Source organism: Xiphophorus hellerii, chromosome 7, assembly GCF_003331165.1.
Source record: "Xiphophorus hellerii strain 12219 chromosome 7, Xiphophorus_hellerii-4.1, whole genome shotgun sequence".
NCBI classification, from domain to species: domain Eukaryota; kingdom Metazoa; phylum Chordata; class Actinopteri; order Cyprinodontiformes; family Poeciliidae; genus Xiphophorus; species Xiphophorus hellerii.
Window position 1 is genome coordinate 16,877,050 of NC_045678.1, and position 24,054 is coordinate 16,901,103.

The window sequence follows — 24,054 nt, forward strand, 5'->3', positions numbered from 1 at the left end:
AGCGGAGGTGACGGATCCGGAAGGCGACGAGGGGCCGGGTGCACCGGCGGCTCACGTCGTTGTCTCCGAGCGGGCAGCGGAGGTGGCGGCTCCGGAAAGCGACGAGGGGCCGGGTGCACCGGCGGCTCACGTCGCTGTCTCCGATATGGCAGCGGAGGTGACGGATCCGGAAGGCGACGAGGGGCCGGGTCCACCGGCGGCTCACGTCGCTGTCTCCGGGCTGACCGTGGAGGTGGCGGCTCCGGAAAGCGACGAGGGACCGGGTCTGCCGGCGGCTCACGTCGCTGTCTCCGAGCGGGCAGCGGAGGTGGCGGCTCCGGAAAGCGACGAGGGGCCGGCTCCACCGGCGGCTCAGGTCGCTGGCTTCCCGGACGGAGGTATCGACGGGGGCCGTATCCGGGGGGTGCCAACACCAGTCTTGTCCCTCGGAAAAGCTCCCGCTGCAGCTCGGCGAGAGCGTCAGCCAGCGCCCTGTCCTCCCTGCCGGATCTCCGCCTCCGCACTCCAGCTGGGTCCATAATAGCAGCCTCACCTTTCGGTCTGGTCGGGTCCTACTGTCATGAGGTGGTGTGTTGAGGTGGTGAGGCAGACGCAGCGGACCCAGGTATGATGAAAATGTTGATTTTAATTATAAATAAACCCAGCAACAGGTAGTACACACACTGACAACGGATAGACTAGACATTGACGTGACGTTGACGAGGACCCGACGAGGAACAAGGAACACAGGTGGAGTTAAATACACAGGAGGGTAATCACAGAAACGAGACACACCTGGGAACAATCAAGGGGAGGACAGGACAACGAAGAGACTAAGGACACAGAAAACTCTAAATAAACACAGAAAAACACAGATCCTGACAACAGCATGATGAGAACATTGATGACAGGCAGAAGAGTTTGAGGAATTAGAGATGAAATCTTGGAGTATATATTCTAGATAATGGGATTAGGTGGTGGAGAAATAACCAAGAGTGAGTATCTACCCACTCTCTTCCGCTTTTCTGAGATTGAGTCTCAGGTGCAACAGGGAGGCACCCCTTTCTCTAATTCTCCTGTTCATTCTGGGGGATCCCAGAATACCAACTCTGTCTGACTGAAATCATTATAGGGAGGGCTTAACAAAATGCTGAAGACTTTTCATGCAGAGGAGCGGTGGCTCCACGTCGAGATCCCACTTTGGTCATAAAACTTGAATCAAAAAACATCCTCTATTATCTTCTTTTTAAGAACCTAAACTCATGGTGTCGGGCCTGAAGCTGATGCTCCAAGGTGCAGCTACCTGTGATCCATTTCAAGCGTTGGAGCGGTTGATAAAACTATGACTTTTTCTGACTGCACTTCACCATGAACTGATGATTATTGATGATTTGCATTTTGAGCCTAGGCCTAGCCACCCTAAAGAAGAAGAAGAAGCTAATTTCAGGATCTTGCTCTTTTGGTCATCATCCATATCATAAGGATCAATACTTATCAGAAAATTAAACTTTTCTCCTTCAGCTCCAGACCAATAGAGCAAACGGAGCGTTATGACTTGTGAGAAAGAAACAAAACCATTTCAACTTTTTTGAATGAGGCAGAGACAAATCCCTGATCAATAGGAGACAATTCACCTTTTTCCAGTTGAGGATAATTGCCTCAGATTTAGATGAGCTGAGTGTCCTCTGAGCCAAAAGAAAATATGAAACCCAGAGGTTCCCAAATTATACTGCTTGCTGTCCAGTTGATAAGCCCCACAAGCAGGATTAAGGACAAAGGTCAACCTTTATGGAGTTAAACTCAAACAAGCTCAACTTTTGAGACGACTGCAGACATAGCTCCTCTTTTAGATATACAATAAACGGAGAACTCTCAATGACAAAGCAACAAAAACTTTAAGATTGTCCAGAATAAACATTCAACAAAACACAAAACCTAAAAGCATAAACATTAGAAACGTGAAACATGACCAAGCCAAAATGGAGTACTCTAAGTTTCTAATAAGAACCTTTAGTTCACATTTCATCTTTACTGTTAAATACATTAATGCTAAAGTCTGTGTCAAGTTAATTGCGAGATTTTTTCTTCAAATATGGGAGAAGAACATAAATGTTTCAGAAGACATTTCATTTGTGTGATTAGGTTTTCAATGCACACGTTAAAAAACAATTCTGGAAATGAGGAAAGGATTTGCTGCTGTTTTGAGAGAAACTTGTCTTCCAGTTCTCACCTGATATATTTGTGGCTCAACACTCTGAGACTTACTTTGTTACATTTTTAAGCTCATAAAATGCTGAAACATGTCAGCATGTGACATGTCTGGACAGTTGTGCATGACCTAAGCTTTCACTAAGAGCCTCTGTTGCTGTGGGTTGGATCCTGCATAAAAAGACATTGTCAGGATGGCTCCATATTAACCCAAAACAAAGTATATTTTGTTCAGCATCAACAGTTCAATCTGCGTAAGTATGACATGTGAACCGTAGACGAAACTAGGTTTCAAAACATTCAGACACCAAGCTAGGCTCTCTGTCCTTAATTCAGATGATGCAAAAATTACATTAAATTAAGATGGTGAAAACATATTTTTTACCACCTTAGGTTAATTTATCTCTCTCCTATACCAAACCCTATCAGTTTAAAGCAATTTTCTTTTTGTCATTGCATTATATAAATTTTTATGTAAATTACATAAGCACAACTTTTTACTGTTTTGCCGATTTTGTTGATACCTAAATTATTAGATGTTTTCCCACAAAGTAATTTGCATATTAGTCCAGTCTTTTCTTGTTCAACCTTTCTGATTATATCTCAAGTCAAAATTCAGATACTTTGTCAACAGGTATTTATTTCCATTGATCTCAGCATGCTGCAGTTTAAACAGCTATCATTGTTTGAAATTATTATTATTATTTTTTTATCCTGGAAATAAGATGCCGTTGTACTGGGAGATGAGATTCTGGTGCTTCCCATAGGCTTGTTTTAAGCTGAACTGTGTTTAGTGGTGCAAGAGCAAAGTTAAGCTAGATGAGGTCAGTTCTCTTGCTGCTTAAAACCCTGAAAGCTTCAGTGTAGAGAGAAATACAGCCACATGGGAGCTGTTATGTGGACAGTGGAAAGACTAATGTTTAAGAAGAAGAGCCACAAAGTAACAGATTTACTCTAAACTGAGCTGAGAACAGTTTTCTAAAAAAAAATTCTGAATTATATAGGAATCTACATGCATTTTTTGAAAAAGTGTAGACAACTTTAGAAAATTTAGAAATAGGTGGATAAGTATTCACAATCATTACTTTTACGCTTAGAGTTGGGTAGTAGCTAATTACATTTACTTGAGTAACTTTTTGAAAAGAAAAATTACTTTTAGGAGTATTTTTTACTATACTAAGCTTTTTACTTTTACCATGTATTATGATGCATCTTTGCTTTCACTTGAGGAACAGTTCTGGAGACTCTATCTACCGTGAGTGACTTCATTAACAGAAGAACAGGCTTGTTTTAAAAATTTACTAGACAGCTACACACCTGTAGTTTTTGTTAAAGTTTCATAGGTTTTATATTGACAATTGATTTGGAAAAATGTTTTCTTTTTACCTGATTTTGTTATTTTGTCGTCCTATTTTTTATATTATCCTTAAAACTACCAAAATTTCCACCTAACTTTATATTTTGGTTTGTCTGATGATATAATTTTTAAATATTAAATGATACTTGAATAGCATTTTTACAAAATACTTTTTTACTTTTACCTGAGTAATTTCTTAGATGACTACTTTTTACTTTGAATTGAGTTAAAACATGTTGAACATGTTGAACTAGTGCTACTCTTACTTGAGTAAATTTTTTTGTGTGTACTCTACCCACCTCTGGATACACATAAGACTTAGTTCAGGTTGATTCTATGGATCAACCTGAAGATGCTTCTGCATCGTCGCTGGAGTCCACCTGTGGTAAATTCAGCTGACTGAACATGACTTGGAGTGGAAAACACTTCTCTATTTAAGGTCTAGCTAACAGTTGACAGTTCCCATCCAACCTAAATGAGCTTGAAAGGTTCTGCCGAGGAGGAATGGTGGAAAATGCCCAGAAAGAGGTATGCCAAACTTGTAGAGAAACATGCAAGATAACTGAAGGTTGTGATTGAAGCCAAAGGTGGCAAAACAAAGTATTGAACTGAAAAATGCATAGAAATCACAGAATTTATAAGACTGTCAATAAAAAGCTAAAAAGCAGTTGTTGCTATATTATTATGGTTCTGTGTTGCTTCTCAAATCTATTTCAGAAGAAATCTTTAACAAAACACAAATGTGGATTTACATCACTGATGTACATTTCTCCTCAACATTTCTCAGCAACAGCTGGTGGCTGACAGCAACACACACTACAGTCACTTCCTGTGGATCTCTTTCTGTAATTTAGTTACTCATGTGTTTCGTGTTGCCGTCTCATGCAATAACTCAAGCTTTAATGCAGCTCTGTACAGGACAGAATCTGGATCTAGTCGCTCTGAACTGGCAGCCTTTGGCTTGTTTGCTTAACAGAGCAGACATTAGCCAAGCTCAGCAGCACACAGTTGGGAGACTGGCTGCGGCTTTAGATGACCTTATCATCAGCTATACTCTTTGCTTTGTTATCTACTTCAGATGCTAATCATCTCTGAAATGTAACACTGGGATACATTTTGCCTTCATTCCCTGCTGCAGACTCTTCACCCCACGTCGGGTCTGGACATTAAACATTTGCTCTGAGCATCAGACCTGGCACCTCTTCATCCTTTGAGTGAAATAGAAGTATGCATGCTTACAGCTGAACTCTGAATGCGTTTTTACACTCGAAGCACATCTGCTAGCAACGAGGCTGAGGGTCGGAGGGTAGCATGTGACTATTGTTGGCTTGTAGAGTCAGGCTAGTGAGCAGCCAGAGGAGAAACCTGACAAAAAGGAAGTGGCAGGGATGTAAAATGCCCTCAGGAGTTTGAAGCCTGGTGAGGGGGAGGTTTGGGGGAAAACATTTTTATCTTCTGCACAGCACACAGCGGATCTGTGCAGTTTTTCTTTTTTCTCTGTTTACAGAGTTGCTGCATGATTGAAAAGCTTAGTCTGAAAAGTCTGAAAGTCTAAGTTATTCTTTTTGGTTGTTGCCTTTTACGAATCAGGATGAATACATCATTCTGTTGACAAGATTTCTTGATTTGACAATTTGAACTGTGCTGAATGTTGGATTATAAGCAGAGGTGAGTAGAGTGACCAAAAATTGTACTCAAGTAAGAGTAGCACCATTCCAGCATGATTTCACTCGATTAAGAAGTAGCTGTCCAAGAAATAACTCAAGTTAAAAAAAATGGTGAAAGACCTACTTAAGCACTGACAAACTGATCAGAACTTTTGATTTAATATTTTAAAGTCACACTGACAAAATGACAACGGTGCATGAAAATTCTGTTTTGTAAAGGCTAAAAAGAAAGAAGAAACATACTGAAGAACCACTCTTCAAAAATGTATACATATATATCTCAACACATGCAACATGAATATTTTTCAGATTTATTCTTTGTTTGAGAAACATCTCTCAGCATGAGCAGCTGCTATATGGTCCTGCTGCAAGATGAGGAGTTTCCCCACCTTGTGTGCAGAGATTAGCTCGTATTTGTGATGGACTGAGGGGAGGAGGAGAGATGGGGTGAACTCTGCTGTGTGCTCAGTGAGTGGAGTTGAATAATCCTGCAGTTACTGCTGCTCAGAAGAAGTCAGCAGCTGACCACTGCTCTCCTTAGCTGTGTGGCTGAAAGTCTGCTCACACTGCTCTCAGTGAGCCTAGAAGGCACAGCTGGATGATGTTTGATCTGCTAAGATTGAATAACCTTCTAAAAGCTGGGTGAACCTGCTTGGAGCTTTTGGTGACAGCTGGATTAGGAGGGACTGGACATTACAACAGCAAGCGGCTCAGGGTGCTACTGGTTACATCTCCAGGTAATTTGTACTAAACCTTTGAAAAAATCTAATGCAATATTGCACATGGATGACTTGATATTATTAGAATTAGCACAATACTTATGAATCAATATTATCTTATAGCAACTTGTAGAAGATGTAGAAATTATCAGCTGAAATGTCAAAAACTGTTTTCCTGCTCCTTTAAGTTTTAAAATGCCACAATCATTTTACTCTATCAAAGATGCAGAATTAAATTCCTAGAATGGTATTTCATATATTCCTCCCACAGATCCTGAAGTGTGACTCTGCGGATTCAGAGTAAACACTGAGCACTTTAAGAGCAGTTCTCACCATGCTGATTATGTAATTCGTTGCAAATTATTTAGGCGTGCATTAATGCCTAGTGATGCTCATGGTGCATCGAAGTACTCAAGTGGGAAATATTGTGGGGGCGCTTGAAAGCCACGGTAAAGCTAAACTTACCTCTTTACTTCTTTAAAGATGTACATTTTGTGCATGAGATATGCAGTCACATTTAAAAGTTTTCACACCCTGCAACTCTCTGGGTTTAGGCCAATTAGGATCAATGTTACCAATACCAAAAAATTCAAGTAATATAAAAAAACAGAAGAAAATATCCTTTAAAAAATGTAGTAAATGTGACAATTTTTTTTTACAATATTTAAAATTAGGACACCTCACATTTATTATGACTAGAAATAGCACAAATCACACACAGCTCTATGACATCATGTAGATATAACAAAATTACTCAGCACTTTGAAGAAGATTTAACCTATTTGAGCTTCAAACATTTACTCCAGTGAGCTCTTGACTGCGAAAGTAAGAATAAGTTTTACATTGAAATAGTGAAAATAAAATAGTCTGAGACCTTCAGGAAAAGTATGTTTTCCTGAAGGTGGGACTTCTTAGGTAATTCTACTGAAAATAAGGAAATTGATGAAATTTACATTTCAGTAAGGTGACAACTCATTTACATTATACTCATACAAGTATTCATAGACTAATTTTTCTGTATGAAATTGTCCAAAGTCGCCCTCATTGAATCGGTTCTAAGAAAAACAATATTTTTTGACAGCAACTCTGATTTAAACATGCTCTAACCTACCGCTCACTGAATAAAAATGTAACCTTGCAGAATTACCTAACAGACAGCATGATATTTTGTCCTTCTAATCCATTCTTTTCACAAGGAGGAGCACTAATTCTTCAGTGGATGGAGAGTGCAGAACCGCTGCCTCTCTCTCTCTGTAGGACATGTTTGTGCCTTAAAACTATTGATCATCCATTTGTCAATACAGCTGATGGGCTGGAACATCTAAGAGATCATAAAGAGTGTTTACCATTACATTTTCCCCTTACTAAGGACTTTTCTGTCAGGTATAGGGCTATAACGTGACAATGCAAACTGAACCGCAGATGCAACAGAGGTTGTTTTATAGACTTGTAAATATTTTAAGAACTGTTCACATGTGAGCGGGAAGCCAACATTTTGGGGGGAATGTGGGCAGATCCATGACTGAGGCTTTTAAAGCACAATGTTATCCTTGCATGTAGCAGAGAACTAATGCTTCTGCTTTTTCAGACTATCCCTTTATTTTAAATAATGATTTAAAGCTCAGAAATATGAGTGTCCGTATTGAAAACTGCTGAACGACAATGATTGTAGTACCCACCTGATTGGTTCCAAGATGACAAATGTCAGTAAAAGGTTAATAACCAATCCCACAAACTTTAAAGCAAGAACCCATGGAAGTTTAACACTGCTGCTTTTCTTACTTCTCATGGCACCAAGCTGTGCTGCTGGTCTACTGGAGGTAGGGATTCGGTGTTGGCTGTTGTTTTCTTTTGCGGTGTTTCATTTAAAACATTCATGCTTATTAAAATATGATTGTTCTTCTTTTATACTTGTCTGTTGTTGAAGTGAACAGACAGCTTTTGTTTAGGTGATTTCTTGATTCTGCGGGTCTTCTAGTAATTTGATCTGGGTGTGGCTGATATGATTGAACTGTGTTTTCCAAAAACATTGGGTAATGACAGCTAATTTCTGATTTAACAATCAAAGCAGTTACAGGCTGGTTTGAATACCATGTTTTTCTTAATACATGGTGTCATGAAAACTGATTTTTGAATTTACCCAGCACAGGTTATCTTTGCTTGAGATTAAATTAGTTTAACGATATGAAACATTTAAATGTAATAACAGTAAGAACAGAAAACAATTTGCATGGACACTAGCACTTCTTTACCGAACTGTAACTAATTGCAATTGAATTGTTGTGTTCAACAAAATTTGGAGACAGTCTTTAAGTGTTTTTCTTAACACCTGACAGCGGATTTAATCCTTCTTTAAATCAACTCTGCACCCTGGAGCCTGTCTCTCTGGGAGAGCAGCTTTGAGGACTCAAAGAGGCTTGGTTCATTTGTTCATATGCTCCTGAGTTTAAGTGCTTCTAGTTAATCCTAATCCTTTAATTGTCAACAAAGATTGATATGACGGCTGAATTGACTCTGAAGGCTTCAGTGAATCTGCATTGATTAGATTTCAGTAATTAAATCTATTGTTTGCATCTGTTCAAAACCACTCTGAGGCACATATTTCATAAACCTTACTTGACAATGACATAACTCTTTTTTTTTTTTTAAGAACGAGTGGTTTAAAGAAACAGTTACCAGTTTATTTGGTTTTGGTTCCCTTATGGCTTTCTAAAGCGATTTACTGACTTCAGACAGCAGAATTGAATTATAAGCATGACCTCTCAGGACATTTCCATCAGGGGGACCAAAGAAATTCTATGTTTATATTTTCCTTCAGTCTCTACTGACCATCAGATAGAAAGGTAAAGATTATTAGCTTGCTGCTAAGAGGCTCTCAATCTGTTTTGTTTTGATGTAGTGTAGTTTCTGCAGCACATAACCACTTTGTGCCATTTAACCCAATCATCAAGACTCTGTTAGAAATACTACTTTGCAAATTTGGTTGAAGTGATAAACCAACTTGGAAAAACATTAGGGTTTTTTTTTGTTTGTTTGTTTTTTTTGGCTGGATTCAGATACAGATTCATGTACCTGAATGTTCAACATTACCTGACAACCATAGTCTGGTCTTATGAGACTGTGTTGCATAGGCTGAATTTAAATCCTTCACTGTTTTGTATTGGAATTAGGCATGCCCATTTAAAATGATCTTTATTCAAAAATATATAAAGGCCTGTTTGAATTCATGTGAATTATTTATAATATATATCCAGTCGCAGTGTTGATAAATATTGAAATATCTTTGAATTTATTAATAACAATCTAGTCTATATAAAGCATGATTTGCTTTTGGCTCTTTGGCTGCATATGAATTGACCTTCTGTTGCATCAGCATTGTAAACAAAAACATGACATTTGCATGAATGCAGTGGTGCAGAACGATTATTCATTGCGTTCATTATGTAATATCTATGTTGCCACTGGGCACAGCAGGGTTGTGAGACAGAAGTTGCTTAATAATCTCACTATATCTGATCTGGAATAAAACTGGTAATTACTCCCACAAATACAACTAAGGTTTAAAATTTCACTTTAAACAGTGAATAATATTTTTATAATACTGTCCTTTCTGTAGACATTGAGTCCTACTTGTATGTTAACACCAACTGGGATAAAGTTGCAAAAACACATGCAACTTTAGAGAGAATGATTTCCTTTTTGTTTTGCATGTTGGGCTGCTTGATGGAGGACGGTACCCTTTACCATGGAGTACACTAATGAGAAATTGAGAGGCAGGATATTTTCCTTGGGCAACAGGAAAAAAAATACCCCCAACAAAAGAGATTGCAGCTGAGTGCTCTGTATTTGGAAACAAGACAAGTTGGTTACACCCCAGATCAATAGATTACCTTTCTGGTTTTATTTCATATTATTTCTGGCTCTGCAGACAAAAGATACTTACACTTATGGGGCACTTTATTTGGTCAAACAGCCTTCCACCTTTAAAACTCCCCTAATTTTTCATGGTATAGATTCAAGTTTCCCTGACAGGTTTTGCTTCATATTGACATAATAGCGTGACACGGATCCTGCAGATTTGTCAGCTGCACTTTCAGAGATTGCTTAGTGAACTCATTGTCATGTTCAAAAAAACAGTTTGGGATGATAATTAATTATAATCATATAAGGTGCTTTAGCTTTAATTGCCTTTAAGGTTTTGAGTCGGGTGCTGCCCAGGGGTTGGAGGTGTGTAGCTGGCCATTCGCATGGTTTTTGCCCCCTCTGTGTTGGCTGACATATCCCATTGATTTTCAATTTACCATATTAGGAAAAGAGAAGGGAAAGCGTAGCACACACACCACATAATGACCAAGGAAAACATGGCATGCATGTGACATCCAGCTTGTACCATGTTCTCTTTTAACACAACACAGTAGCTTAGCTCTGAGGAAATGACACTGCACATTTAACTAGTAAGAATCAGGCAGGCACTTGTTTACTTTAGATAACACAGTGGGAATGAAAAATCAGAACAAAAGATGGCAGACAGATCCACAAAAAGTTGGTTATGAAATAACCAAGTATGGTGTACAATCTAAGGTGCAAAAAAAAACAAAAAACAGCATAAAGACAGATATTTCTGTCTTTGTGTTAAATCTCATTGCCTTCCTGTTTGGCATTGTAGGATGAATCATAAAACATAAAACAGAGGCATTTACTGGCACTCACCAAATGGACTGTTCTGAAATTCTGTACCCAGATTTATGCTTCCCACAGGGGGTACTGTAATCATTCTGGTGGTCTCTTAAGTTGCATTCAAGAGCCATCAGCAGAACCAGGAAGCTTACTCTGGTTTATGGCCAAACCCGGTAAACAGGCTTAATGATTTTTACATTAAACTCCAGCTCTGTGTAGATTTGCCCCTCAGGGCTAGAACCCTAAATTATCTAATTTCCACACCCACAAACTGAGTGCTCACTTGAACTACTGCAGCAGAGTCAGAGTACAGCTCATACATTACTGAGAGTATCAGGGTTTCTTTTGTTCGCCCCAAGTTAAGTTTTTTAGTATTGCAATGGTGCACTACCATAATGTTGACCTGGTTCTAGATGAGTTGAAAGTTGTTGCTATTCCTATGTGTACAGACATAACAGAGGATGTTATTTGGGCTCATCAACATATATAAAACAGTAGCGGATAAACACCAGATTGCGCTGCTGGCTAGCCTTAGCTGCTTTTATGTGACCCCGAATCAGACTAAATATTTTAATGTAGCAATATGTTTTTAAAATCTTAAATTACTAGAAACAGGAATAAAATATTCAGATTTAATAGTAGTGTGTGTACTTTACAGCTCTGGTTCCAATTCTATTTCAGTATTCCCAATGCTGTTTTGAACTATATTTAAAGATTACATATAAACAATGTTAAATTATTGATTTGACTTTTAATTGATTAAAATTAAAACCATATTTATTGCTTTGTTTGGCAGAAATATCACCCCTGCATGGCTAGACTTCTCGCTCCACCCTATGGCGTGATGGAGAGCAGTGGATCTGACAGTGAGTATTTCAGAGATGCTCTTTTTCTTGTTTTATGGCATTTTCTCTATTGTTTAAGTTCTTACAGTATTAACGGTTGTTTTACACTTAGATTATGACTTAATGTACAGTAGATTAAGCCCACATTTGAGGCTTAAATTATAGTCAATTAAAGTCAAAAACTATTTCAGATGAAGAGTATATAAAGAAGATTACACTAAAGGGTTTTTTGTTTCCAAAACGCCAGTTAAACTGAGAATTAGCAGAAAACAATCCAGTGTTATTTCTGCCTCCAACTTTATGTGACCCCAATCCCCCACTCGATCCTCTGATGTTTTGATAAAATCTGAAACACAGTTTTCTTGTGCAAGTTAACTCGATATTGGCTCTGAGAACTGCTGTAACCAGATTTTACGCCATGCATCATAAAGATGATGAGCAGCAGTGTGCGGGAAGGAAATCCAGAAACTGCTGGTTTACTGGTGGTGTTCAAACTAGATACTGCTCAATATTTGTCAAACATAACGGATAAATGGTTGCTTTATAATAGATTCATCTTTTCAAGTGGAGGTTTTATGGAAGCCTGTAATCTTGTCTCCATCATGCAACAGCATTGAAAAAGAATACTCTCTCTGTTTTTGTAGCTTGCAGTCCAGTTCCTATGGGATTTACAACTTATGTTTTATGATTGCTTACATTGTGACAGATGTCTAACGGGAGTCAGAGTTTGGAAAGTGCTGTACTCTCTCTTGTTCAAAGCAGCTGAATGGATTTGTAGCTGCATCATATAAATTAAGCATGTTTTAACAGCTTACCATTCAAGTCCTGCTCCTTTACACAATATGGGCGCTAACAGCAAGGTGCTTTTAAATTCAGCAATGCTTGATTTATTCCAGTCATGCATGTAGCACTGCCTAGTCTTAACACTTACAGCAGCGGAGACTGGCATTTTTAATTATTTACTGCAGTGAAGTGCTAAAACCAAATAAATTATTTGTTTTGATTTGATCTTGCTAAGTTGAAATGATGACGTGATCAAACCACAGTAATTAATCCCCCAGTGCCGCCTGGATTATGGATAACTTAATAAGCAAGAGGTTTGACAACTCTCTTCATAACTCGCAACATTTAAACTAAACTTCTTTCTTTACTTGTCTTGTATGTCAAATAAGGTTTTGAATCAATCAAGTGTTGCCTGTGGTTTGTTTTTCCTAATTTTTTTAATCAATTAACTTTTTTACTCTGCATATTGTATTGTATTCTCTCTTTTCCAATAGGAATGCCAGAAAAAGAGAACATAAGCAGCAATTCATTTGTCTCAGTGTCCAAACATCCAAATAAGGTATTTTTTATTGTAGAACAACACAATATCTTAATGTCTCTATATTACTGTACCTACATCACTTTTAGTCACCTCTCATAAATATAAAATAATCTTTTATTTAAGCACCAGAGCCAGGAACTATTAATAATAATAATAATAATAATAATAATAATAATAATAATAATAATAATAACATTTCAGGGTGAGATTATTCTTCTAGACTAAAATATGATTTCAAGGTTCTGTTGAGATTTTTTTTTCATCAGTTGTGCCAATCAATTTGAAGAGTGCTGCGCTTAGATTTTAAATCATGCAAAGGCAAATCAAAAGAGTTTAAGATATTGACATGGTGCATCCTTTTTTTTTTTACCTTGTATCTTAGAGAAATCAGACAAGCTGTGAACTGCTTTCCTTGACACATTTTAGTATTTTACTCACTCCTCTATGCTTGGGTGGGAATAAAGAATGAGAAAGTTGTTTTAAGCTTAGCCCCAACATAAACAAGGTGACTGGAGTTTTTGTCTCCATCCTGAATAGTTCCTGTCCCACCTTTCCTCATTTCCTGCTTCATAGTGTGGCACCGCAACAGATTTATGGTGCCTGCTTTGTTCAGACATGAAGTTTAGTCACAACACAGAGTTGTTGACTTTTGTGAAAAAAAGAAAGGAGAAAAAAAGGAGATACGTGTATGGTTGCTTTCTTGTTGCAATTAAATAAATGTGCTTTTAACCTAGCAGAAAAAATTGTTTCAGTAAATTTCCTCATTGATGTAAATAAAGAATGAAGCCCAAAATCAGCTGCATAAATGACTGAGTTGCAATGATTTCTGGGCCATTCCCAAAGCTGTTTAAATGTCAGACTTTTGTAGCTCCTTTGCTCTCAGCAAGAAACAAAAGTGATGGAAAAATATATTATGTGTCCAACTGCAACAAGAAAATACATTATTCAAGATTCATAAAAACCTGACTGTAAAGAAATGCAGACATGGCCTGAGGGCTCCTGAGCATACAATGGCTTCTCACTCCTCATGTATTTTTTTCATAAGCCATAATTTCTCCTCCAAGTCAGCTGAAAAAGCTTTTTCTGTTTTATTTCATTTTGCAGAAGTCCTTTCCTGAAAGTCCAGCCAAACTCCATACTAAAAGTCCAACTCAGGTAGAAACTTCAGTCCTCATCTACAGTCAGAACTCAGTTGCAAAATATTAATGTTATTATAATAATAGGTTCCCTCTGAGAAGATCCTGCGAGCGGGGAAGATTCTCCGCCATGCGATCCTTTCCAGAGCGCCTCACATGATCCGAGACAGAAAGTATCATCTCAAAACATACAGGTTAGTTGGCATTTTGTAACTCTGGGATTCTAATTAAAGGCCATAAACAATAACCTTTGCTCTGTGTTCTTAGTTGTAGTATATATGCGATTTATCTGCTTCCATTAGAATCTAGAAATCTAAAGAAAAATAGAAAATTCAAGCTGAGAAAATAGGTGAAAGTCGTTGAATCCTGATGATGCCAAGCTTGAAAGCTAGACTCAGACATCAGTACAGAAGTAGGGATAGCAATATTTCCTTTAGTTCAGAAAATGAGAATTTATATGCCAATTTATTCAGTGAGGGGGAGGAGGTCAGGAAAAATGTTGTCTGAGAGCAGTAGCTTGGAAACCAAACAGAAGCCAAACTATTAAGAAAAGCATTCGGTTGTGATTCCAGTCTGCCTATAGCTCACCTCGGCGATGAAGGACCCAATGTGTCTAAATTTTAATTGCCTTTATTTTCTCCACATAGTCTTACTCATGAGGGTTTGGCAGCGCTACAATAATAAAGTCAAAATAATACCATGAGGACACTGTGTATTATGCCATTGTCAGTCTGTAGTCCTCTTGATATGTGGTCTCGCCCTAAAAACGGTTGATGCAACACAAGTGGTGGTTGGAAGGAGAGGTGAAATTGTGTCATACAATCAGACAGTAATTGCAGTCAAACACTCGTTCACTTGACTAAGACACAAAAAAATCTCAAACCACAGTAAGCTAATTATGGGAAAACATACAGGTGGATAGCGAGAGTAGTTACTGGTTTAACACAATCTGTAGACATCAACAGATGTTTTATATTGACAGAGCGAAAGAAAAAAAACAGAAAAAATGAAATCATGATCCTGATGCCTGACTTTCAAGACTAGTGGTTGTCTTGATGGTCTGTCTGTTGACTTCCTATTTGAGTTTTCTGTCCTATTTGTGGCATGAACCGTATTGTTTCCCCTTCCCTCTGCTTTGGGTTGTTCCTTCCCTTGAATAAACACTGGGACGCTTTTTAGAATCAAACCTTAGAAACAATAGGTCTAAATGGTTTAAATGAGGATTTGTTGTAATTGTGTAATAATTATTAACAGTTATTTTAAATCATCCTAGGAAAATAACTGCTTCCAAAATTTAAAAAAATGGGTTTTTTTGTGGTTGAGGAGAAATTTCTTCTTTTAACTTGTTTTTCCTGTGATCCTTGTGGCCACAGTGCTCACTACATTCATTTTCAATAAGTTGCCATGCATTTGCATCATTCCATATATTCTGTTTTTTTTTAAATGTTTTTTATTTTATCAGGAGTTTATTTTCAGTGACCAGACTTTGACAGTGAGAGACTTGGTTACAAACAGTTCCTCATTCATATTAAACTAGAGCAGTGCTTCTCAATTCCAGTCCTCAGATGATCTGCATGTTTTAGATGTACCTCTGTTCCTGAGCAGCTGATTCAGGTGACCATCAGGTGCTGCAGAAGCCTGTTAATCACCCACATATTCAATCCAGGTGTGTGGCAGAAGGGAAAAACCTAAAACATGCAGTTCAGGGGGGCTTGAAGACCAGAATTGAGAAACGCTGAACTAGAGCATAATGAAGTAGAGGGTTGTCTCTGAGATAGATTGGAGATCTGTCCAGGATTCGTCTCTTGCTCAGCAACTGTAGGAAATACCAGCAAATCCCACTGACATGAACGCAGACAATCAGATGAAAAGAGTCATTTAAAGTTAAGGCAAATCAAAGGGATGGTAACACTTTATTTGAAGGGGTGTGCATAAGCCTGACATGATACTGTCATAAACATAACTGTTATGAACATGAAGAAGTCTTCATAAATGTTTATAACTGTTGTCATAAAGTGTCATTCAGTAAATTATGACACTTATAATGCAATGTTTCATAAAAGGGCATTAAGATTACTATCTTTGTATTATTTTGTAAATAATGACACTTTTAATGCAAAGTTGCACTAAAACTTGCACTAAAAGTCCATTGAAAGTGTCAGCTTTGCATTAGAAACGTCTTTATTTATCAAACAGTCATAACCATTCATGAAAACGTCTTCATATTCATAGCAGGTGTTATATCAGGTTTATGACAGTACTATGTTTGTCTTATGCACACCCCTTTAACTAAAGTGTTACCAAAGTGATTAAAATATTACATAATTTCTCATCTTCCTCCGAGTTCTTATGGAAACTTTTGTTTTCTCCAGGCAGTGCTGTGTGGGGACAGAGTTGGTGGACTGGCAGATGCTGCAGAGCTCCTGCGTCCATTCCCGCGTTCAGGCTGTGGGCATGTGGCAGGTGCTGCTGGAGGAAGGTGTCCTCAACCACGGTCAGAACCTGCATGATGTCTGCCTCAGCATGGGAGACAATCACAGAAACTATTTTTTTAAAATGCTAGTCTGGCTATCTGTGCTGTGATGCAGTGGATGGAGAGACGGTCTTTCAGGACAAGTACCTTTTCTACCGCTTCCTGGATGATGAGCAGGAGGAGGCTTTGATACCCAGTGAGGAGGAGAAAAGGGAGAGCCAGGAGGAGCTGCAAGACACTCTGCTCAACCTGTCTCAGATTGGACCAGATGCTCTTATGAGGATGATCCTGAGGAAACCGTAAGGCTCTGACGCGGCACTCACCACAGAAAAGTGAATCTTTCAGACAGCTTTTGGTTCCTTTAGCCTGTTTCCTATTTTTTAGGCCGTCTGAAAGAACACCAGATGACTTGGAGATAATTTATGAAGAACTGCTCCATATAAAGGCCTTATCTCACCTGTCCACCACTGTGAGTTACTAACAGTTTTCTGTGTCCTAAAAAATATATATTTGTGAAAAAAATCAGAAAATAAAGTTTTACAAATTAAATGCAGACAGCCCAATTTGGAAGAAAGATTTTCTTTGGTTTGGTAAAAGCAAAATCAAACTTTTTCTTCTGTTAGGCAGCAAAAGTAATAGTGCTTTGTGAAGAAAAACCAACATTGCACATTATCGAAGAGCTAATTACAAATGCATAGAACACTTTTTATATTTTCTTTTGTAAACTGTGAAGTAAAGCTGCATCAGTCTTTCCAATGGAATCCCAGTAAAACATACTGAAATTAGTGGTTGCAATGTGGGAAAATGTGTGACTATTTGACTACATGTGACAAAAATGTAATCATAAATCAGTGTTACTGCTGTGTTAGTCAATTCAAAACACTTGACATGCTACGGCATTTACTTTTAGTTGTAGTAAAATTTGTTGTTTATTTGGGTTAAAATAGGTCTCTCCCCTCTTTTAATCATTCTCTCCTGGATTGGACAGGTAAAGAGGGAACTAGCAGGAGTTCTCATCTTTGAATCCCATGAAAGAGCAGGAACAGTGTGTGAGTATATTTAGATATTTAGAAACCATCTGATGATAAATATGGCAAATCCCAGAATGTTTTTTTTTTCTCTCAGTGTTCCACCAAGGAGAAGAGGGCACATCCTGGTACATTATATTAAAAGGCTCGGTGAATGTTGTCATCTATGGAAAAGTAGGTGATTATTCACCTTATAATGATCCTCTGATTCTTACTTTTGTTGGACTGTTAGTTACTGATCAGCGTGCTGCTTTGCGCAGGGTGTTGTCTGCACACTCCATGAAGGAGACGACTTTGGGAAGCTGGCGCTGGTCAATGACGCCCCCAGAGCTGCCTCCATTGTCCTTCGAGAGGACGACTGTCATTTCCTGAGAGTGGACAAGGAGGACTTCAACAGGATTTTGAGGGTGAGTTTAAGGTCAGCGCCTTGTGATGCTCTTCAAATATCAGAAAAAACACTATCGCCCTCTGCTGGCAATTACATAGCAATGCAGTCAAAAAGTTTGCCTTCTGAAATGAGGCTACAGCTGATTGTTTGGTGTTAAATACCAACTTTTAGAGTAAATCATCTTATGTGAAACCACATATCCTGTTATAAGTTTTTTAACAAAAAAGAACAAGCTGTATTTTAAGGACTGAGACTGATGCGTCTCTCACCTGACAGTGTCTTTCTGAGAGTCATATCACCAACAACAAAGTCTGCAAAAGCCAATAAATGCAGCATTTCAAAGACTTTCTATAACATTTCCAACCTTTCCTTTTTTAATTAACAACAGAGATCTCACGTATTCACTTTGTCTGTTCGTATTTACTACAAAGGATGTGGAGGCCAACACAGTGCGTCTGAAGGAGCACGGCCAAGATGTTCTGGTGTTGGAGAAGAGTCTCAGCAGAAACTCTGTCCAGGGATCCTCTGCAGCTCACCACAAGTAATTAAACACACCAACCAGTTCAGAGATGGATGCTAGATACCCATCACAGGGATTTAAGGAGAGCAATTCATGTATTCGAAATTTATGTATAGTGTTCAAGTGCGGTAAAGTAACACTCTACATTTCACCAGCATTGCATGGTCTATTTTATTGTACACTAAACTCACTCACCAACGATGTTTGGGATGGTGATTTATTATGATGGTTGTCTTAAGAGAAATTTGTGTTGGCTTAATGTCACTCCCTGCCATCTGAAACCCTCACAAAAACACAATTTACTTTCACTACATTAATCTTTAGTCATACAAACACAAATTAAATATTCCCACCATCACTCAGCTCTGAGTTGATTCGATCCAACTCCATTGCGATACAAAAGCAGCTTCATCTCAACTTGACAGTTTACAGCTATAGACTGGAATCATACAGTAAAAAGAATCTGTACCAGCTGTTTAAGTGTTATAACAATGCTGCATCACTCCCACTCAAAGTAAATCAGATAACAACACATTGGAAAACTTCTCATGCAAACTGCAAGCAGCTAAGGCCTGTGACCGATTTGCAATAGATAGATAGATAGATAGATAGATAGATAGATAGATAATTGTCACAAAGCAGAGTCATTTGTTTCAGTCTGATCCTAAGAGTGAGTGTGAAGTAAAGCTGCATCAGATGCTCTGCTGCTAGCAAGTGTTTCCTCCTAATAGAGGCATCTGTCACTGCCCCACTGTGGCTGAAATACACAGAGACACATTAATGGTAATGATGGCCTGGCTCCTGGGGGAAAAGGAGGCTTGTCAAGCCACAATTACTTGTTCAGGGTTGCCCTCTAATCAACTCCACTCTTGACACACAAGAGTGTCATGACTGCCCCGTGAGAAGGGAAGACACGTCCCTGCTTTCGTAGCGCCATTCCCTCTTGTCACGCTGTTATCAAGTAATAAAAACAACCCAGGGTGGTTTGTGTTTGTTCCCCTTCATGTCATGGAAGATGCTCCAAGTTTTTTTTTCTTTTTTTGCATAAATATATTTGCTAGGATTATTTTGTGGCTCTTATCTTCTCCTCTTCTTCATCTTCAGGAGCACTGATTGTAAATAGGATTGTTTTCAAATGAGCCAATCACAGGCACACACTGAAGGAAGAGAAATCAGTAGTGGTGCCACTATGCATCAAGAGTCTGTATATCTTGATTAATGAAGGGTTTGTGTGTGTTTTTGTTGTGTTCTGTTACTTCAGATACAACATCATGTCCGGGACGCCGGAGAAGATTTTGGAGCACCTTCTCGAAATGATGCGATTGGATTCCCAGTTCACCGAGTCAGGTGCTGCCCATCGTGTCAAACACAAGAGATTCGCATTATTACCATACATAATTTAATGATATCTATCATTTACTGTGAAGAGTTCTCAGCCACACTGCCTTGGCTTTTTTCAGATTTTATAGTGTCACAACCTCAAATTTTAATGAGCGGTGGAGAGAAGACTGTTTTCTTGTCCTATATGTTTCTTTTATTGCATAATGTTGTTTTTCGGTCTGGGCGGAGCGCCTTCCTCCACCCTCCTGTGGCCTTTGTGGGGATGCATAATTAATTGACATGTATTGATTTTCCCACCTAAGCTTTGAATCTCTGGGTTTTATTTAGGGGGTATTAGAGTAAAGAGGCTGAATACAAATTCACCCAACAGTTTTCAGATATGCCTTGTGTTTCAAATCTCTGATCTGTCCTCTGTGCTGCGATGACCCGTTTGTTCCCGTCTATAATTAGCTCCACATCGCAGAGCTGATCTAATTGCCATCATGTGTGGCGATACATATGGTTTTTACTTTCCCTGCAGAGGGAACCGACCCGGCCATGTGTTTGAAGGTGTCTTTGATGTGCCATTAACCGGATCTTCCCTGTTATTTGTCTCAGATTCGGCCTTAGATGATTTTGTGCTCACGCACTGTGTCTTCATCCCGAACAGTCAGCTAAGTCCTGTGCTGAGCGACCAATATCCTTTTGCCTACATTAAAGAAAAGTCTTTTTCCCAGTGAAATGTGGTTTTTGCTGTAGCTTTGTTGATCTTTAACGGCAGTGCAGCTACCATGCCCAGGCCTCACAAGGCTCAGAGATGGAGAAGCTGGACTACACGCTCAACAACAAGCGCCGGGTGATCCGCCTGGTGATGAAATGGGCTGCTGTGCATGGAGAAGACCTGCAGCAGCAGGACATGGTCTTCCTTGAGGTCAGTGGGTCTCCAAAACAGTTGTAACAAAAGCAGCTGACTGTAATTACCTCTGGAAATGTCACAAATGTGCTAAGATTTAGATTTTAAAAAATATCTGTTTATTGGATATTTCCATCCAAATAGAATTGTTTCCATTTGTCATATCATAATTTATACACTGGGTTTTTGTTTTTATTTGTCACAATTAACTTCATTTAATTAGTTTGCATTACAAAACCACACAGCACACTCAAACAACATTCATAACAATTTTAAAAGCTATTTTACAGTTTTTCCCATACAGTTTGCATTGTTTATAGGTAATGTGTAAAATATACTCAATGACATAATTCAACATGTCTGTAAAAAAAACCCAGCAAAAACTAACTAACCTTTTTAAAAAGGCCTCAGAAATACACATATTTAGGAGATTTGGATTAATGGATCAATTATGATGTCTCAGTACTCAAATTCTTAGAGATTCTTATATCTTGGATTGCCAGAAAAAAGAAACTTTAAAAAATAATAATAATAAATTTCTGTATTTCAGTTTCCCAAAGGTGTGTCAATATGTACTGGCCAAATATTCAAATTAGTGTGACTTTATCTCATTTTAAGTCTTGTTTGCACTCAAAGGTTGTCGTGTTTTACAGGAGTTTCTCGTGGCTGTTTCAGAAGATGCCAAAGTGTTTCCAGCCCTCAGGGATCAGCTGACAGAGCTGGAGAAAGTCATAAAAATCAGGTTAGTTAGGATTAGCTGTTACAAATTGTATGGATAAGTGGTCTAAATATTGCTTTCCAGTAGTAAATTATAGGACTTACACATATCAAACATATCTGTTGGTTCTACTTTTTTAGTGCAGACGATGCCAGATCCTCACAGAGAAAGGTATGTAGCTAATTCTGTTAGATTAACATCTTTATACAGATGTTTTCTGTTGCTGCCTTATGAACATGTTCTCTGTTGCAGCACAAAGTCCTTCTGCAGCATTTTAATATGGTAGATGAGAAACTTCAGAAACGGCAGCCCATCAATGGAGATGATGAAAGTAAGTGCAGAAAAGTCTTGTGCAGTTATGGTAAAAATAAAGGACATCCACTTTCAATTCTGAGGTTTTAATTATCGAAATACAATAAGTATTATCTAATCCTCCTTTATTTAATAAATAATGAGTGTGTAGAATATGCTGCATTTTATTTACACGTATCACAGGAAAGAAGTCTTAACGGAAGCCATTGTTGCATTTTTTCCCGATTTTTATTCGCAAATAATTTACAATTTGATATGTATATTCACTCCAATAAAAAAAAAATGGTGTGCCTTCTTTTTCTCATCACTGTTGAGATAAGATTGAATCCTATATCATATCTTTTCTTCCATTTCCTCCTATTCTTACGTCCAGTCCTGTTCAAAGTCTACTGCTGTGACCACACCTACACCACCATCCGAGTCCCGGTAGCCTCCTCGGTCAGAGAGGTCCTGGAGGCTGTGGCCGACAAGCTGGGGTCAGCGGAGGATCTGATCCTGGTCGGCCTCAGTTCAGCAGGAGGTGAGAGCAGCAGCTGTACATGACGAGGAAATGATTGGAATTAAATATGAAGAGCAAATGTAGTCAACTATGAGATATATTATTTAATCCAGTTTATTGGAATTCACCAAGAAAACTCTTTGCATTTTTTTTTACATTTATTTGAGTCTTTAATTGTATTTCTAATGATAGTTATAGAAAAATTTTAGAAAAAACCCAATCAACTTGATCACTTTTCTTTCAGCAGATTAGAAAAAATGGTACAATTAAACTGTGAGAAAAGACTATATCAACAGACTATATCCCTAAAGCTAATTTCCTGTTTATTATTACAAAATGAGATTAAAGTAAGGATGTAATAGGAACAGTTCTTAGAAGGATTCTGGATAAATGCTACAATGAGATTTCCAGCACACTTTAAAACCAGACTGCAGTTTTGACACACTGGCAGTAAAAAGTCATGCCATCAAAACTAGTCATTACTTTATTTATTGCTTTTATGTTGTGCTTTTTAATAGAAGCTGTTTCGAAATGTATAACACAGAAAAATAGTTTATTGTCAAGATTGGCTATTAAAATTTTGAGAGAACATGACATGTTTGAGAGAAACATAACATGAGTTTTCTCCATGTTGTGTTTACTTGAATTAATTAGTTAGTATTACTAAATTCAATATTTTAGCTTTTAGATGGTTAAAGATATTTGAATGTCGGCATTCATAAATTAGTTCTTATTTTTAACATGACTAGATTTATGTTGCGACAACATAATCTAGTTCTTTTATTTATTTATTTTTAATCTTACTATGGTTTGTTTTCTTTTTGGCAGAGAAAGTTGTCTTCAAACCAAACGATGTCTCCATCTTCTCCACACTCAGCATAAATGGAAGACTCTTTGCCTGCCAGAGAGCCCAGCTGGATGTGTTGGTGTGTTGATTTAATCAAATACTTCTTATCATAATGACATACTAACATCACAGTTATTCCACTATATGAACAATTTTATCACTTTTTTTTAACAAACAGTCAGATTCAAGTGTCTTTGCCTTTTTCAGTTTAATAGCGTCTTGCGAAAATGTCCTTTAAACTTTTATTTGGACAAATTTAAACTACACGCTTAAGTTGTATTTTGTATTGAACCTCACAGTTATATATTACTTTAAAATCCCAATGCAACCCATTAACATTTGTGATTGCAAAGTTTTAAAAAAAAGTGGAAAGTTTCAGGGTTTAATCTGATCTCTTGTGTCTCCCAGATGCCTCTGTCTGAACAGGAGGGTCCATCTCTTGGGTCTCTTGCCAATTTTGAGTTGATGAGCTCTAAGGATGTGGCTTACCACATGACCTTCTACGACTGGGAGCTTTTCCATTGTGTACATGAGGTATTTATAGAGCAATAAGGACGCCTTAGCAGGTTCTGTTTAATCAAATTTGCTTTCAAGGCTGGCACACACTGTCTTTATTTACTGGACCTAATGTGATACTGGCTTGTTTTTCTTTGTTGTTTTTTTTTATTCTCTGATGTCTTCTAGCTTGAACTCATCTATCACACGTTTGGGAGACAGCACGTCAAGAAAACCACAGTGAATCTGGATCTCTTCCTCCGGAGATTTAATGAAATTCAGTTCTGGGTAATTACAGAGGTTTGTCTGTGTTCCCAGCTGAACAAGAGAGTTCAGCTCCTCAAGAAGTTTATCAAGATCGCTGCTCAGTAAGTGGCTCTCTTTTCTCTCAGGAATTGGTCAGTTTGTTGCTTTTCAAAATTAACTTTTATTGTAAATTTATTGTAACCCTCCTTCTTATATCTTCTGCAAAGCTGTAAAGAGTACAAGAATCTAAATGCCTTCTTTGCCGTCATTATGGGACTGAGTCATCCAGCAGTGAGCAGACTCAGTCAGACGTGGGAGGTGGGTGACTTGTTGTTTTGTCTTCCTCTATCTGAAACTGCAGGTTAACTTTCCCATTTTGTTTA

General features: G+C 38.1%; 1 protein-coding gene across 3 annotated transcripts in view; it reads left to right on the forward strand.

Moving 5' to 3' along the window:
• Positions 1 to 24,054, forward strand: part of rapgef4a (Rap guanine nucleotide exchange factor 4a) — a 35,610-nt gene that overhangs the window by 8,745 nt on the left and 2,811 nt on the right. For all 3 annotated transcript variants that reach the window (XM_032568720.1, XM_032568721.1, XM_032568722.1), the window contains 22 exons: positions 11,404 to 11,473; positions 12,730 to 12,794; positions 13,881 to 13,931; positions 14,000 to 14,106; positions 16,285 to 16,406; positions 16,501 to 16,684; positions 16,770 to 16,854; positions 17,374 to 17,434; positions 17,511 to 17,587; positions 17,674 to 17,820; positions 18,233 to 18,342; positions 19,583 to 19,668; positions 20,260 to 20,338; positions 20,428 to 20,572; positions 21,208 to 21,296; positions 21,413 to 21,443; positions 21,525 to 21,603; positions 21,958 to 22,104; positions 22,912 to 23,009; positions 23,339 to 23,464; positions 23,615 to 23,793; positions 23,899 to 23,989. In XM_032568720.1, coding sequence (XP_032424611.1) covers positions 11,404 to 11,473; positions 12,730 to 12,794; positions 13,881 to 13,931; positions 14,000 to 14,106; positions 16,285 to 16,406; positions 16,501 to 16,684; positions 16,770 to 16,854; positions 17,374 to 17,434; positions 17,511 to 17,587; positions 17,674 to 17,820; positions 18,233 to 18,342; positions 19,583 to 19,668; positions 20,260 to 20,338; positions 20,428 to 20,572; positions 21,208 to 21,296; positions 21,413 to 21,443; positions 21,525 to 21,603; positions 21,958 to 22,104; positions 22,912 to 23,009; positions 23,339 to 23,464; positions 23,615 to 23,793; positions 23,899 to 23,989 — 2,229 coding nt within the window. The remainder of the gene's footprint in view (positions 1 to 11,403; positions 11,474 to 12,729; positions 12,795 to 13,880; positions 13,932 to 13,999; positions 14,107 to 16,284; positions 16,407 to 16,500; positions 16,685 to 16,769; positions 16,855 to 17,373; positions 17,435 to 17,510; positions 17,588 to 17,673; positions 17,821 to 18,232; positions 18,343 to 19,582; positions 19,669 to 20,259; positions 20,339 to 20,427; positions 20,573 to 21,207; positions 21,297 to 21,412; positions 21,444 to 21,524; positions 21,604 to 21,957; positions 22,105 to 22,911; positions 23,010 to 23,338; positions 23,465 to 23,614; positions 23,794 to 23,898; positions 23,990 to 24,054) is intronic.